General features: G+C 35.3%; 1 protein-coding gene across 1 annotated transcript in view; it reads right to left on the bottom strand.

The window, feature by feature from the left end:
- The window catches only part of TOMM70 (translocase of outer mitochondrial membrane 70), a 35,535-nt gene that overhangs the window by 5,109 nt on the left and 12,204 nt on the right, over positions 1-18,222 (bottom strand). The window contains exons 2-10 of the mRNA XM_044666808.1: positions 13,488-13,661; positions 13,133-13,259; positions 12,161-12,270; positions 9,250-9,398; positions 8,013-8,220; positions 6,542-6,676; positions 5,012-5,119; positions 3,496-3,612; positions 332-429 (exon numbers count right to left, since the gene is read on the bottom strand). Of these exons, the coding sequence (XP_044522743.1) occupies positions 332-429; positions 3,496-3,612; positions 5,012-5,119; positions 6,542-6,676; positions 8,013-8,220; positions 9,250-9,398; positions 12,161-12,270; positions 13,133-13,259; positions 13,488-13,661 (1,226 nt within the window). The remainder of the gene's footprint in view (positions 1-331; positions 430-3,495; positions 3,613-5,011; positions 5,120-6,541; positions 6,677-8,012; positions 8,221-9,249; positions 9,399-12,160; positions 12,271-13,132; positions 13,260-13,487; positions 13,662-18,222) is intronic.

Raw genomic sequence — 18,222 nt, 5'->3', positions numbered from 1 at the left:
ATGAGAATGATGTATTTGGCTAAGGATTTTTAAAAAATGGAGTTACAATGACAGTAGTGGTGGGTTAACAATACTCACTGGCTTTCACTTCTATTTCTTACATATAGCCAGGTGTATAGAAGCTAAGTTAATGGACCTGGATACATCAAGGTTTGCTATTTGATATTCAGCGATTATCCTTCACTTTTAAATCAGATTATATGAAAATTACTGAAATGAAGTGCTACTTGCTGTGGAAAATTCAACTTAATTTTTTTTTTCTATCACCCCCATCCAAACCACTTAACTATGCAAAAATGGTGAAAGGAACAGAAACTACAAAAATACATACCCCTTATGAACATACGTTGTAGCATTGTCTGGTTCCAAGTCAATACATTTATCATACATTTCATCTGCTTTACCAAATTGTTGCTGATCTGTTAGTGCCTGTGAGGTGACATTTTATTGAAATTGAGTAACTTGAGTCACTCAATGCAGTTTAAAAAAGTATAATTGTTTAATATCACTGGCTAGTTTTAATTCTTCACATTTCATTGGTTTCAATGCATTCTCCTTCTATCCCCCAACCAAGCTAAAACTTGTCTACTTCCTTCCTTTTTTGTTCAATGATAATGAGGTTATACAGAAGAGTAATTGAGGAGTTCAAGTTTCTATTCATACAATCTACCAGTTTCACTCACAATAATGATGCCAAATTCTTAACCAAATATACTGTGCATGTTTGTATTTAAAATTTTTCCATTGATGCTATTTCTGCATGACAATATTTTAAAAAACCTACCCCTAGAAGTACATGTTGGAAATGCTCTCATAATAGACAAACGATGCTCAATTCTCTTCAGTGACAGTTTTAACCAGCACCCTACACCTTTAAAAAGCATTTTAAAAACACCAATTATGAAGCATTAAATATACAGAATACTACAAGGAACCTAATTTATATAGTGGTTTCACTAAGCAGGAAACATACAAACTTTAAAACTGTCACCTAAAAGGTGCCCCAAGGGTACACCAGCATAGTTTCTCATATCCTTAAGGTAATGAAAAGAAGAAGGCAACAAAGGAGATCTGAACTGGACACCTTCCTGTCTTTGCTTTTATCTACCCAATAGAATGCTTTATATCCCTCTCAGTTGCCAATCTAATGTATAAACTGAATTCCTTCCCATCTTTTAAAGCCAAACTCAAAAGCCAATGTCTTCAAAAAGCTTTCCCTGATTTTCTAGTTAGGAGTCAGTCAGCCAATAAACATTTATTAAGCACCCACATATAGCAGGTACTGTGCTAAGCTCTGGGAACATAAAAACGACAAGACTGTTTCTGCTCTCAAGCTCATTATTTAATGGGGGGATATGCAAATAACTATGTACAAGTAATTATATGCAAATTAAACTGGAAATGATCATATTACTTTATATATAATAACATTACGAAGGGGGGAAGAAATCAGGAAAGCCTTCTGGCAGAAGGTGAAATTTTGGCTGGGATTTTGGGGACAACCAGTGAAAACACCTAGAAGTCTAAAGGAGGAGGATCTTGTGTTCACGGAACAATGAAGAGATCAGTGTCACTGTACTATGGAGGAGCATAAGGTAAGGTAGTTAACTGGTCAACAAAACTGGAGAAAATGAAGTAAATGTTGCTTGAAGGGCTGTGGAAAGATGAGCACACTAATGTCAGCACAGCTGTAAATTAGTATAACCATAAAAGGTCAATGATAAAAAAGCACCAGATATTTATAGCAGCACTTTTTCGTGGTAGCAAAGAAGTAGAGAATAGATGTCCATCTACTGGGAAATGGCTAAATAGACTGTGGAACATCAGACAATGTAAAGGAATATTATTGTGTCCTAAGGAAAAACAAACATGAATTCGGAAGAATGGAAATACTTAATTCAAAACAATCAAAGCCAAGAAAATGATAAACAATGATTACCTCAATGTAAGTGTAAACAACTCCTACAATACAAGATGAATATTACAAAATTACACAGAACAAGCTTGGGCCCTAAAGAGAGAACAAGTTTCCCTCCCCTGACCCTAACTTTTTACAGAGGTGATGTGGCCCACAGATGTGGAACAACACTGCATGTCAATCAGTTTTGCTTCTTTTCAATCCCTTTTCAAAAATTCTATTAAAAGAAATGGCTCTTGGGGATCAAGGAATATGGAAGAAATCTAGGCAATGTAAAATAAAAAAACAAACAAAAAAACAAAAAAGACACATCTAAAGGGTAGACTTAGTATCTACAGAGAAAGTAACAGGTTCAAAAGATTTGGATGCACAATCCACAAAACACGGCAGCCCAATATATGGAAAGAAGCAAGAGCAAGTGAAGTCATGGACATAGTGAGGTTTTGATCTTGGGGGATGTTTGAATGGGGAGTGGGTTTTGAGGGAATAAGGAATGGGATAATAGTTATGGGGCAGATGGTGGTGCAGGACTGCAATGGGAATTGAGTGAGAAATACAGACCAGGGAGTAATTCTCTGCACAGATAACTGATTCCACAGGAGCCAATTAGATCAGTGGGAGGCAGTGTAAGGAGAAAAGTCTCTGAACAGAGCATTAGGGTACACCCTCAGCTGGGGCTGAAGACTTAATTCTCAAAGAAAAACTAGCAGAAGAGACTGGAACTACGTGGTTATAAAAGTAGAGAAACCAAGAGGTAAAGGAAGTCAAAAGACTCAGAGACAAAAGTATTCTGAAAGAAGATGGTGAGAGTCAAATGCTATGGAAGTCAAGAAGGATATGAACTGAAAAAGTAATTAAGAGATCACTGGTAACCATCTAAGAAAATTATTTTTACATGTTATTTGGCTTTATTAAGTAGAGAAATAGGTATTTTATTGCCATGATGTAAGAAAGTGGTTAAAAGACAATGATTTTAATTATTAGCCAGAAAAATACAGAGTAGCAATTGGGGAGTGAAAAGTTTTTGAGGTGACATAAGGGCTTTTAAACATTTAGATCATGTTAGAGGCTCAGAATAGATTTCTAAATTCAACTCAAATGTTTGAATAAGGTGGGTGCTCAGCTGCCAACTCATATTTTTCAGTCACCTGTATTTTAAGTTGCTGCTTCAAAAAGATCTTGTTGGATATTCTAGAAGTCTAACATTCAATCTACTTCACAATGTCAGAAGACAATTATCTGCAGCTAAAGCAGGGTTCTTAGCTATGGATTCATTTTCAGGATAACGTTTTTAAGTATATAAAACGAGACTATGATCATACTGAAATAATTAACAAAATATTTAAAAAAGAATTTGTGGTCCCCAAATCAAGCCCTTATCTGAAATAACATGAATTAGCAGTTATATATGTCCAAACAATTAATTACTTCAAAAGAGATTTGGTTAATATTTCTATTCCAAACTACCAGGATTTGGGGTTTAGTGAGAACTGGTTAGAGGATTTGGTGAGAACTGGTTAGAGGATTTGGGTGGATATTTGCTTAATAAGACTAATAAAGTATCTACTATCACTTACCTGGGCATACAATGCATATCCTTCAGCACATCTTGAAAATTTCTTTATGACATCCTCAAAGCCTTTCATAGCTGCCTGGACTTGTGTAGAATTGTTTCCTGTGTAAGCTTGACGATACTGTTTGAAAACAAATATACACCTTACAGCAGGTCTATTAAACTAGATACCCTCAAATCATGAATGTCAGCAGTAAAGGGAAACAGAAAATGTCTGTGTATTTCAGAATTTTTAGTTGAGCAATTGTTCAGAATGCTTTGGATTCTGATGCATTCTACAGAAATATGCCAAAGATGATTCTTTAAGAGTATCTATCTCAATAGACCCAGACCCTCATTAATATCATTTCTTGTTGGCCATGCATAATTCATTTACTTGCAAGAGAAAACAATTGGATAAATTGGGAAATTTCTACATTTTTGTAATGTGGAAATATTTTTATTAGCACCCAGTGTCATAATGATGCTTTCTGAAGAGAAAAATTCAAAACCTCATAAAGTTAAGAGACAATACAATTTTTAGTTGTATTCAAAAGTTCACTTAGCTATAGAATACAGCCCTGATTTTAAAAAGGAATAATTTCTTTTCAGAGGCAGAATGGTGTAGAGCAGTGATGGGCAAACTATAGCCACAGCCCAGAACCGGGGCCCCTGAAAGGCTCTATCCAGCTGCACCACATTATTCCTAATCTGACGAATACAATGAGTAAGATACAATACAATGCAACTTCAAAACAGTTGCTTTTAGAAAGAGACTGACAGATGAGCATTTCCTTTCCTTTGGTCCCCTCTTTAAAAAGTTAGCCCATCACTGGTGTAGTGGATAGAGGGTCAGCCTTGGAAGCATGGAAAAATGGGTTTAGAGCCTGCAAAATTACTGAACTTTTCAGTACATCTGCTACATCACCTTTCAGAATATTACAAAGGAGTTGCCAATTTGTCCTGGTGAATTGAATTAATTACAGTTCCTGGTCAAGAGTTTTCTAATCTGAATGCATAAACCCTTATGATTTCATCATTCCAAATTTTTTATTTTCACACCCATCCAATTTGAATATTAACAACAATACCTGTAACTAAAGTAGTAAGAGTTTTTTGAAAAAGCATAAAATGCATCTTAAGTCAAATGCTTAGAGAATGTTTCTATTAGTTAAATCTCACTTAATGGTGAAACAGAAATCTACATTTATCCAAGTGAGTGTGGAAGCATAGCTCTAGAGGTAGAAAGGGCCTTACATTATTATACTGATCCAAGCTGCTCATTTTACAGCTAAGGAGACTAAGGCACAAAGTCACACAGTTAATAAACCCAGTCCTCATAACTCTACAAGTATTTTAGTGTCATAGGACACTAAATATGGCCCTGAGCTCAGTAGGATCTGACATGTATGAGTAATGAAAATGTTTAATGTTCCTTAATACAAGTCTTTTTTTCATATACTATACCACTTGTAAAACAGTGACAATTTAGAAAATGAAAGTAAATCAACCTTAGAAATAATTAAAGAGGAAATACCAACCAATGCAAAACACTTTTGAGCTTGAGCCAAAGCAGAGTCAGGTCGTAATCTAATACATTCATCAAAATCTGCCACTGCTTCTTCAACCTGATCAAGAAGGATCTTGAGCTAAGAACATAAAACCAAAATTAACTCTTATTCCACAATATTCACCAAAAAGCAAGTAGTAGTACTTAACACGGAAAAAAATGCATTTTGTATAAGGCTCGTTATTAGTATAGTACACTAATACTAAGTAAATGTTTACCATTCACAAACACTTAAAACATAACTCAGATAGTTAAAAAAAGAAGTTAGCATCTTTGCATTGTAGATTTTTTTTTTATACCTTTCCTCTACAGTTTTAAGAAAAGATTTCCTCTAAATTAGTGTTTTAAACTACAGGTGAACATTCATCAATGTTACAACAGCTATAGAGCTCTGGTAATTTATTTAAAAAAAAATTAAGATTATATTTCTTGTCCTATAAAATAGGCCCAAGTCTGCTATAGTATTATATATGTTGTGGCTACAAAGGAAAATCCAAGAACCTAAAGAGCTTTAGTTGAACAGTTGTAATGTTTGTTCCTAACATACACCTGAAATTATTCTGCTGGCCTGTGGCAATTTTATGGTGGTGTTACTGCTTCCCATGCTACTGAAAAATATTTTCAAAGTCAAGGCAGACAACATGTCTGTGCTTCACCCTGTTTGTAGTCATCTGGTCTTGCTCACTCCCCCATTTTCCAGAAGAGTAAACAGACTGAGGGAAGTGAACTAAAAATGAGGGTTTTCAGCTTCCTAAAAGCTTTAAGTGTACTATATATATCAGAATATTTGGGACATATTTGGGATAGCCTAAATAAATCTCCAGAACATTCCATTTGATTTCTAGTAACCCAGTACTTCATTAGAAAGTGATGGTTAGGGGGCAGCTGGGTAGCTCAGTGGATTGAGAGCCAGGCCTAGAGACTGGAGGACCTAGGTTCAAATCTGACCTCAGACACTTCCCAGCTATGTGACCCTGGGCAAGTCACTTGACCCCCATTGCCTTAAAAAAAAAAAAAAAGAGGGACATAGAAAGTGATGGTTAACATGGTCATTTAGTGTCTACTTCTATTTTTTGAAAGCCCTTACCTTCTTCTGTCAATTCTAAGAACTGTGAGAGCTAAGCAATCAGGGTTAAATTAAATGATCTGCTCAGTCATACAACAAGGAAGTGTCTGAGGCCAACTCCAGTCTTGGTGTTCTATCCACCAGCTACCTAGCTGCCCCTAGTGTACTTCTTTAAAATTGAAAACATCAACAAAAAAAGTTTTGGCCCTACCACAAACCCTAGGGGTATCAAATCTCAGGTGTAATGACTTTGGGGCTGCATATATAGCATGTCTGACGGTGGAGGCCCAGTTAGCATGAGGAAGTCACACAATGACAAATTAACAAAGAAAGGTATGATAAATTGAGATAATAAAAGAGGGATCTACAAAAACCTTTAGAAAATGTAAGATCCATCTCTAAAGGTCAGAATATTAAGCAGAAAATTGTGCTTACCTGGCCTCGGTGGTGGTAGACATCTGCATTCTGGGGATCAATATCAGCAGCCATGTTAAAATCCTGAGTGGAGAGCAAAGGCTGCTGTTGTTGCATATACATGCTGCCTCTTTTGATCAGGGCATTTGCACGAAGCTGTTGATTGAAACAAATGAAAAGATTTAAAGTATCTGAGTTATCAACATCATCCTTTGAACTCTTATAATAATACTTTGTCCATTTCATAGCACTTATTACATTTTACATTGTATCATAGCTATTTGTTCACACTTCTTTATTATTACATTGTAAAGAGACATCAAGGCCCCTGGATAGAGGACAAGCCAGGGAGTCAGGAAGACCTGGGTTCAAAATCCTATCTCTCACACATTATTCTGGTTATATAACTCTGGCAAGTCACTGAACCTTCTAATGTCCCATCAATACTCAAATAAAGTTTCAAATAAATTGCCTATTGGCAATGGAAGTGTGAATTTCTATTGGCGTCTCCTTCCCTGATGAAATCACAGCAGCCTTTGCCCCCAAATTGTACTCCAAAACTACTGAACTATAAACTCCTCAGGGGACAGGACAGGGCAGGCTTCTAGTTCTTCACTCACCAGCACCTGAAGGCACAGAGCCCCAGTATAGGCAGTTCTTTAGTGTGAGCTGTGGGATATGTGCTAGTGCCAGCAGTGACATGTGCTTCTATTAATGATCAGGAAATGAGAAATGAAGGTTTTAAATCAAAGCTTAGGAGTGGAAGCACATATTGCTTTCTTACTCAAAAGTATTTAAATATCTCACCTTATTCTAAATTTATTGCATAGTTAGCATTGGACAACAAACAAGCAAGTAATTATCTAGGAGATTTTCTAGTTGAATTGCTCACAACCTAATACTGAATCACATCAATAAACATCCTTCCTTTTCACTGAAGGAGAAATACCAGAGATTATTCATTTTATAATAAAGAATTTGACTCATGGAAAGCTTAAGTAAATTACTTGAGGTATTAACCAGTGGTAAAGCCCTTGTTTTTTGCAAATTAAAATAACTTTTCTGCTAAATATTCTATTTTGAGTATATTAATGAAACTACTGTTAACACAATATTTGACTGCCTATATCAGATGAATTATAGCATAAATTCAAAGCTTCTGAATTATCTATTGTTACCACCTTGGAATAGTAAATCAGAATATTATTGGGTCATTCATGTACCAGGGACTCAAAAACAAGAAAAAATATCAAATCTGGCATGTAGAACCCTGTTTTCCTCTATGTAATCCCATAGTACACAGAACATTTGGGTAGGAAAACTGACACTGTGCCCTGAAGTAGAGTAAAAGAAAATCTTTCCTAGAGAAAAATTATTTGATAAAGCACCCTCCTTTAAATAATTATTGCCCACTCCTGCCCCTACCTCCAGAACACCACACTAAGGAATATCAAGTGAGGAAAAAAAAAAAAGAAAAGTCACATTTTTTTACCTTCACGTTAGCATCTTCCATGCTGATGACCTGATCTAAATCTGGCTTGGCAGCATTGGCATTGCCAATGAGCAAGTAGAAGGTGGCTCGTAGCAACAATGCTTCGGCTGTATATTTACCTTGAGCATCTATTTCTTTTGTGCACTCACTTATAATTTTATCATAGTTTTCTTCCTCCATATATTGTTTGGCCTTTAAATATCCAGAGCTGGAAATAAACATCAATAAAGAGAACTATTTATTAACTACATTTGGCCATAATTAACATGTCTTTAGGTAAGCAAACAGCAACTTCAACATACAAACCAAAAAAAAGGTGGGGTGTGGGACATGCCATGAAAAACTGCATTTGATATTTAAGATTGCATTACGGTTTACAATACTTTTTGTTCATCACATAAAATATAACTGTTTAACATCTGGAGAGTTTAGATAACATGAAAATAGGGATTAGACTTGGACCAATGGCCAAGCTATAAGGAAGTAGATTTGGCACAATATAGGGAATATAAGGAAGACCAAATAATTAAAGCCATCTCAAAATGGAATGAGTTGCTTGTGTCATTTTAAATATAGGGGCATATGAAAGAAATGCTATATTGGATAGGATATTGGACTGTCTTTTGAAGTCATTCCAACTAGTAAGACTCTAGGGTTAATATTTTACATTTGCTCATGCGTCACTGCATTATGAAGACAAAGTGAGGCTAAGGAATTTGAAATTTTAAAACCAAATTTTTTTTCTTATGAACTCTACATTAATCTTGACCATTTTTAAGTGTGCTTCTAATTACCAGTACTAATCTGACCCCCAGACATAAGCAACCATCAATTTCTCCATATTAGATTCCACAAAAGTTATTTTTGGTGCTGTGCCCTTGAATTTTCCTAAAAGGGCATGAATGATATCACACATGATTTTAGTCCCACCTATATTATCATGGTTGGCTAATAAATGAGTTTATTTGCACTAATCAAGACCTAGGAATATACCCTTAAGTACCTATTTTATGATCCTGCAACTGAACCTATCAAGATCTGCAACCTGCTTAGGAAATAATTGCACTTCTTTAGACAAGCAAGGTATACAAACATGCTATGCTTTTAAATAAAATAGTCCCACATGTTGAATTCATCTCTTTTGAGAGACCAACAAGATATTGACAGAATCAAAATGTACCAGCAATTTGCCCTATTTGGAGGCTGAACTATGAAAAGCATGCTTGTGCATACTTACTTTTCTTTTACTTCTAATGCCTCCCCTTCCTTGTCTTTATCTTCGTCAGATTTCTCTCCTTTAAGCATAGGCTGAGAGATGATGTCATCAGTGAAGGAACTAAAGTAAGATTTGATAAACTGTGGAGATGGCATCAGAGGTTCACGATTCTGCAATTATATAATGAAATGTTAAAATGGAAAAAAAAAAAGGTGCTAAAAGCATGTACATCTGTAGGATAAGAAACTGAAGACTGTATTTTTTTGAATAAATCCATAAAATGGATCTTAAATCCAAACTAATGAATTTTCATTGATTTTTTTTGGTTTTGAATTTTGCTTCTCAGGAGCAAATCTTTGCCTCAAACTGTTCATTCCTAGGTGAAAATAGGTTAAAACTATGCCTTTTCCATTAAGGAAAGACCAAGATGAAGAACTAAATAGTCTTAAGTAGAATCTTACTGCTTCAGAAATTTGGTTAACTATACTGGCTTCTAAAAGTTAGTAATGTACATCATCATATTTTTTTATATCTACCACTCTTGTCCATATTTTCCAATGATTCCACCATAATCTATCTACCTAATAACCTGGGCAGAGCCTGTTTTGGGGCTCTCCTAACATGGTGCCTTGAAAATAGCAAATCCTTAATAAAATAGTTACTAAATGTTTAGTGCCAAGTTATGGTTATTATCTAACTGTCTCTGTCTAACCTACTCCTTAAGATTATAAGGATCATACTAATATAAATGTCTTTAAAAGCTTAAGTTCTATACCAATGACAACTGTTTTTATCATTAGATCAGAAGAAGCAACACACACACACAAATTCAAAGAATACAAGGTAAATACAAACTGACTGAAGCTGTGGAGTGTGGGAGGATGGGGACAAAGACAGGACTGACAAGAACTAGCCACTGAGCTCAACTAGGATAGAAACTAAAGATTCTAATTAGTGGCCAAGAGGAAGTAGGGCATTCAGGACTAGGGGGCAGGCCTGTGTGAAAGGCAGAGATGAGAGCCATAAAGGCTGTTTGGAGGTGAGTTGCTGTAAAACAAGACTTGATATAGCGTTGGAAAACTGATGAAGAGAGTGAGGTTGTGCACCTGGAAGACTTCAAGGTTGGCAGTGACAAAAATAGTTAAGGTAGGAAGACAGATGGTTTGGTGGAAAAGTCAAGAGATAGTGAGTGTGGCAGCTGGGTAGCTCAGTGGAGTGAGAGTCAGGCCTAGAGACAAGAGGTCCTAGGTTCAAACCCGGCCTCAGCCGCTTCCTAGCTGTGTGACCCTGGGCAAGTCACTTGACCCCCATTGCCCACCCTTACCACTCTTCCACCTATGAGACAATACACCGAAGTACAAGGGTTTAAAAAAAAAAATTAAAAAAAAAAAAAGAGAGAGAGATAGTGAGTGTGTGGTTACTGTGACACATTGGAGCTGGTGCAGACCTGCAGCTCAGGAGAGAGTCATCTACAAAGATAATTAAGCCTAGGAGATCACCAAGAAAGGTGTGAAGAAAGCCTAGGACAGAGACTTGGTTGGGGCCCATTTTGGGAAGAGTTTTCAAAAAATTACAGGGCATTCTTTTAGGTTTAATCTGCATTATTAACATTTTCTTCCATCACTTTAAGTCTAGACAATAAAAAAATCAAATCCTAATTTGTAGCATTTGTTGATTTCCAAGATATAAATGCTCACACTAAAAATTTAGCCAAGAGCTCTCCTGAGGCAGTACTAGCTGGTTCCAGCACAGCCCCAGGGCATATCCAGAGACTGGCCATAATTCAACAGAGAAGAGCCAGAAAAGAAAAGTATGGTAAAAAAAAAAAAACCCAGAGAAATAAGAAAGTTCAGAAGGTGACTACAAATATTGAAAAAGGATTAAGAAAATGCTATCAACTTTGGCAATTTATAGATCATTGACAATAGCAGAGAAAGCACAGATTCTAGTTAAGTGATGAGACAATTAAAAAGCCCAAGGCCAAATTACCTGTTCACTCTTTTCTTGAAATTCTATTTAGATCTAAAATGTCTGAAGTACTTAAGTTCTTTGGGAACTTAAGTTGTATTAACAAATTTCTAATTTAACCATCTATAGGCTTACAAAGAAATTCAATGTATATATGCTAAAAATTTAGACCAAGTCAGATTGAGCTTAAAAATCATGAAGTTTTTCAGATTTTTATAAGTTCAATATTCTTTATTTTTTAATTTAAAAAAAAAAAAAAAAAAGAAATCTTCTAAGTTCTAAGACAGAAGAATGGCAAGAGCTAGGCAATTGGGGAGCTGAGTGACTTGTCCAGGGTTGCACAACTAGGTCATAAGTCTGAGGTCATACTTGAACCCAGGTCCTCCAGATTCCACGTCTGGCACTCTGTCCACTGTGTTACTTTCCTCCCTCTCCCCAAATTTAATATTCTTTTAAAAACAAAATTTAAATGTTAGTATTCTTACATGAATTCCATTAGCAATGCTTAGATATATAAATAAGGGAGATTAAAAAATAGACTTGTAGAGAAAGGCTAAAAAAATGAGAAGATACATTTGTAAAGAATGGCCACCACTCAACTCCTTATGCTCAGAAACTATTTGCAACAATTAATTATTAATAATGACAACTAGGTGGCTCAGTGGATTGAGAACCAGGCCTAGAGATAGGGAGGTCCTAGGTTCAAATCTGACCTTAGACACTCCTTAGCTCTGTGACTCTGGGTAAGTCACTTGACCCCCATTGTCTAACTCTTACCACTTTTCTGCCTTAGAACCAATACACAGTATTGATTCTAAGATGGAAGGTAAGGGTTTAAAAAAAAAAAAAAAAAAAAAAAAGATGTTCACTCCTGGCAGCCTGTCCCAACCATAGGATGGTGGAAGTAAGCTGAGTTGCTCCTTCTACACATTCATTGAATAATCTCTCAGAACACAGAATTTACCTTGTATTTTTCTTTGGCCTTTTCTTTCCCAAGAAGTTTAAGAACTTTATCAGCTAGCAACATGCTTTGTTGGTTCTGGAAGCCTTCTAAAATACAAACGGCTGTGACATCTAGTGAGAGAAAAAAATAAGGATCTTTATCCATTCAATTATAATAACTAAAATACCAGCATTAACTTAACAATGACAACTACAAAACAAAACCAAAAAGCAATGTGAATTCTATTGTGAAATCTATTGTGTGAATACACAATATTGATTTGAAGATGGAAAGTATGGGTTTTTTTTAAAATGCATAAAATTTCACAAAATTACAACGGAAATCAATTATTCTGAAATAAAGACGTAATTTTTTTCCTTATGCATGTGCCCCCGAGCCCTGAAATAATCTATGAACCACAAAGGATCTTGGATACCAGATTAAAAATCATTGGACATTTCCTCCCTGTATAATATACTATCACTTTTAACTTATTAGCCAGTATAGTCCAAATTAAAAACAATAATCCTTATGCCTGACTCTTTGTGACACTGAACAGTCCTTAAAATTTTTTCATGAAGCTATATCATTGCTCAAGATAAAGAGAAATGGCCAAGTAAATGTCACATTCAAAGGACCTCCAGCCTAAGACTGTCTGCCATTCCACACCTCCAAACTACTTTTGCTACCTAATTTTCCATTATTTCACATTTTCTCTCTACAACATGCAAAAATCAATGTTCACAATTTCTCATACTAACTTTTGCTGTGCTAGTATACTTCCACTGATACCATCCTTTCAATGTCTTCCCTGCCAATTTAAGCTTATTATTTCTTTTTTATTAATGTGATTCAACATTTTTAAAGTCCAGCAGAAATGAAGCAAAATCTCAGACCTAAATGGGGAAAACACAAAACTAATAATTTGGGAATAGATTTTCAAAAAAGCCAAATCTATAACAGTTTAATAAACAAATACAAAAATGTACTCACCTTCTAAACACTCTTTCTTATTGTCTAGTTTCTCATGGGCTTTTGCACGTCTAAAAAGAGCTTTCACATATCTGGGATTAAGCTCAACAGCCTTTGTACAATCTTGTGCCACTTCTTTCCACTTTTGCTGAAATTTAAAGCAAAAACACCATTCTAAAGGAATAAGCTTGGCAGTGTGCCAGTCTTGATTTCAAATCACAAAAAAAAGGGGGGGGAGTGGAGGGAGGATTGTAAATATATTTATCTGAAAATAACCCCCAATGATATAAAATCAGTTATTATATTTGAGTAAATAGTAAATTAAATTTCATTTTAGCGGATTGATACAATGGCATAAATGAAGTCTAGGACATACCAACTGTTCAAATGCAGCAGCTCTGTTCTGATAAAATGTAGAAAGGTCAGCTTTTTTCTCTGTGGGGCATAAACTGATGGCCTCTGTATAGCACTGAATGGCTTGCTCATATTTTCCTGCTTTAAAATACTTGTTGCCTTTGTTCTTTGCTGCTTGGGCTCTATCGAGGGGGCTCTGAAAAGAAGATAAGTACCATCCACTGTATAACAGAGAAACAGACTCAGATCCATAGTAACCAATAACATTTTAAATGACCTATAGCAGCAATGGCGAATCTTTGAGAGACCAAATGTCCAAACTGCAACCCACTCTCTGCATGTGAGACCCCTGTCTTACCCCAGACAGGGGAGGGAGGAAGCACTCCCATTGGGCTGCTGGGCAGAGTGGCAGATCATGTGAGAAACATCCTCAGAATCATGGAGAGGGGAAGGGAGCAGCCGCCTCAGCATATGTGCCATAAGTTTGTCAACATAGACCTATCGTATTAAGGAAGGGCAGATCCAGTAAAGACCCCTACTATTTAGAAATAAGCTAGGACACTGGCTCTATGTTCTAAAGAAACCCCTTAATTATACCCATTTCTACAATTATACCAGAGGAAAATTTTAAAATCCTTAAAATACAAAATTAGTAAATATAAAAAAAATGTATCTAGTAATATAGTGATAGAATCTCAGAATCAGAAAAGTTATCAGAGAAGCCCAAGAAGGTCCAATGGTTTGCTTGATTACATATAAAGTCCTAACCCAAAGCTAGCACTTTATTAAATTATATTAATACATAACAAAAGTGCCATAAAAATAAAAAGGTGGTGACATGAAATACCTTTAACTAACTACTAGTTAAAAAAATTAAAAAGTCTTATCCACAACAAACTGAAAAGAGGCAATCTAAGACTATTTTGCAACAATATTTGTTCCTTTAATCTTAATTTGTGTTTCTGTCATTTTTTTCAATTTAGTGCCATACTCATTTCAAAGAAATGGAAAACTGGAAAAGTCTTAGCAAAATCTCAAGAGACCAAATGGTCTGAGCCTTACCTGACAAAAAGTATCCTCTAGAACAGTGATGGGTAAACTACAGCCTGCGGACAGATTCCTAATCTGATGAATACAATGAAACTTCAAAAGAGTTGCCTTAGAAACAGACTGACATGAGCATTTCCTTTCCTTTGGCCCCCTATTTAAAAAATTCGCCCATCATTGCTCTAGAACGTCCTGACAGGGGTTGCCCTACTCTATGCTTGAAGACCTCCAGTGAAGAAGATGGAGGTACTTCCAAAAGACTTTATTTAAAAATAAAAACAAACAGGTAAAGAGGCTCTCTGAATTCTAGATTAAAAAGTGGCCACTGTTTGAACTAAGGGAAACTAGATACAATAATGCCTATTTAACTATGTAGTATATTCACTACTTCTTGGTAAGAAGTGATCAGTTGATAATGAAAGACTCTTAAGACTGCCTGTCTATGGATAGTCAGAACAACTGGTTTTCCAGATTGTTTTCTTCTCTTATCTTTCCATACCACTGAGTGAGCAGAGGCAGTGTGAAGGCCATTCAATCTTGAAATTCTTGCCATAAATTTTCAACTCAGATTACATTAATTCATGAATAGTAGCTGTTTTAATGGGAAAATAATTTTTAATAAGTCCCAAATTAAGTTTTAAGTATTTTAATACATTTCCAATTGACACTTCTACTAGTATTACAAAATGCTATACTATAAAGACCTCAAATTAAATCCCAGCTCTGCTATTTATAACCTGTGACTTCCCTTCAGTTTTCTCAACTGAAAATGATGGGGCTAAATTAGTTGACCTCTAAAGTCTCTTTTATAACTTTAAAACTACAGGAGCCTATGAATTTCAACTAATTAGTCTTAGCTATTAAGAAACAAATCAATTTTGCATCTTCTCTTATAAATAAATTTTAATAGAAAAAATTATGACTGCATCAAAATAAAAATAAAACACAGAAGCAGGCCAATATTAAAAAATGAAAATCTCTCTTTGATCTAATTATGAATATGGAAAATAGGTGATATAGCCCACCTTGCTATAAGATTTTTTTTATTTAAGGAAAAAGAACCTATGTGAGCTAGAGTATTTAAAGAAGTTCTCTTTATGGTGGCAAAGAACTAGAAGTTGAAAGGATGCTCATCAATTGGAGAATGTCTAACCCAAGTTGTGGCACATGATTTTTTTTTTTAAAACCCTTACCTTCTGTCTTGGAGTCAATACTGTGTGTTGACTCCAAGGAAGAAGAGTGGTAAGGGTAGGCAATGGGGGTCAAATGACTTGCCCAGGGTCACACAGCTAGGAAGTGTCTGAGGCCAGATTTGAACCTAGGACCTCCCATCTCTAGGCCTGGCTCTCAACCCACTGACCTACCCAGCTGCCCCCTGTGGCACATGATTTTGATGGAATACTGTGCTGTAAGAAATGGATGAGCAATCTAAATATTTAAAAAAATATATGGAAAAGGACTGACACAAAATTATGAAACAAAACAAAAAAGATCCAAGAGAATATTATATACAGCAATATTAATGTTTTTTAAAGAATGGCTTGTGTATGTCCACCTCTGGAGAAAGAACTGATAAATAGAAATAAGCAAGACAAAGTTTTATATATACCTATATCTTTTTTTAATCAAATGAAACTTTTCTAGTATGGGGAGGGAGAAAGGGAAATACCTAGGAATTTTAACGTAACATTTAAAAAAAGGAAAGAAAAACCCATTTCTGGTGGGGAAGGGAGAATCTTCCTTTTCTACGTGGGTCTCACATAGCACTCTATACCTCTTTTAAGCATTCTATTATTAAAACATTTTTGTGTATTCATCCTAAAGAGCTAAATTCCATGAGCATATGAGTTCCAGAAGATAGATACTTTCTTACTTAGATTTTATATTTTGCCAATCCTAGCATAATATTTAAGAAATTTATTTCTTATCAATTTGACTGCTTAGCAAAGAGTTTATGATGAATTTTTACTTTATAAATACATTTAAGTTTATAGCCAAATTCCTGCTTTTGGCATATATAGCAAACTTGTTGGCAGCAAATAAGAACATTTTTATGTGCCTAAAAACACTTTCATGGGACAAATGGGTGGCTCAGTGGATTGAGAGCCAGGCACAGAGACAGGAGGTCTTGGATTCAAATCTGTCAGACACTTCCTAGCTGTGTGATCCTGGGCAAGTCATTTAACCCCCATTGCCTAGTCCTTATCATTCTTCTGCCTTGGAACCAATAGACAGCATTGATTCTAAGAAAGAAGGTAAGGGTTTAAAAATAAAAACTTTCACAAGAGCTGAAGCATTAGCTTCAATTATCCAATGAAATCAACACTTTATTCATTTGAGTCTACTAGTGCCTATAACAAGTGAATTAGGAAAAGCGGAAAACCATGGAAGATCTCAATATTGTGTGAATGCAAATTGTGGGTAACCTAAAGGGCAATGAAGAGTGATGCATGATGGACACTGGGAGGCTATATTTTGTTTATCAAAGAACTTACAGATCATCCTGGAAAAGAAATAGATTAGTTTCAAACTAAGAGGGAATTAAGTTAAAATTTTAAATGGGGATAATATTTGGAGGACTATGGATAATATACTGAACCTGTGGTTAGGTTCAGAATATTGGGTTAATGGCTAACTGACAAATAGGTATTTTTAAAAAGTAAATACACAAAGGGTTGAGAGATAGTGGTAATAGGAAGATCAATAAAATGGTTGATTCAAACTGATTTGGGTTCTAATTCAATACCTGATTTAAGTTTTTCTGGGAAAGCTGTTTTACATTTGGGAACCTGCATGCCAACCCACTCTTTTCCTCACAATTCAATTTATACATACATAATATGCAAATGGAATAGCATAATAGAGTTGGGGACAAGAATCCCAGGAATACTAGATTCATCTCTCTATTCTACAAGTCATGGGGAAAACCCTCAAAACTTTTAATAAAAACTGCAAATCAGTTATTCAAATTGCAACTCAGAGATGCATGGTAGGTAGTACATTAACAATGATGACTTGAATAAAAAAAAAGGCTGACCCAGGAAATGTAGGAGGTACTAAGAATAAAAAATCATCAAGATAAATTTAGAATGGGTGAATGACTTGAATATAAAGAAGGAAACTATAAGTAAATTAGGCAAACAGAATAGTATACTTCTCAGATCTCTAGGAAAGGAAAGATTTTAAAACCAAGCAAGAGAAAAAATTACAAAATGTAAAATAAATAATTTTGATTATATTAAAAAGTTTTTGTACAAACAAAAACAATGCAACCCAAATCAGAAGGGAAACAACAAACTGGGAAAAAATCTTTATAACAAAAAATTCTGACAGAGGCCTAATTACTCAAATATACAAAGAACTAAATCAATTGTATAAAAAATAAAGCCATTCCCTAATTGATAAATGGGCAAGGGACATGAATAGGCAATTTTCAGATAAAGAAATCAAAACTATCAATAAGCACATGAGAAAGTGTTCTAAATCTCTAACAACTAGAAAAATGCAAATCAAAACAACTCTGAGGTACCACCTCACACCTAGTAGATTGGCCAAAATGACAGCAGCGGAGAGTAAAGAATGTTGGAGGGGATGTGGCAAAATTGGGACATTTCATGTGAACTGGAATGACCTCCAGGAATTGATGCAGACTGAAAGGAGCAGAGTCAGAAGAACATTGTACACAGAGACCAATACACTGTGGTAAAATA

This window comes from Gracilinanus agilis, chromosome 3 (assembly GCF_016433145.1).
Source record: "Gracilinanus agilis isolate LMUSP501 chromosome 3, AgileGrace, whole genome shotgun sequence".
Lineage (NCBI taxonomy): Eukaryota > Metazoa > Chordata > Mammalia > Didelphimorphia > Didelphidae > Gracilinanus > Gracilinanus agilis.
This window is presented reverse-complemented; position numbering and strand designations above follow the sequence as displayed.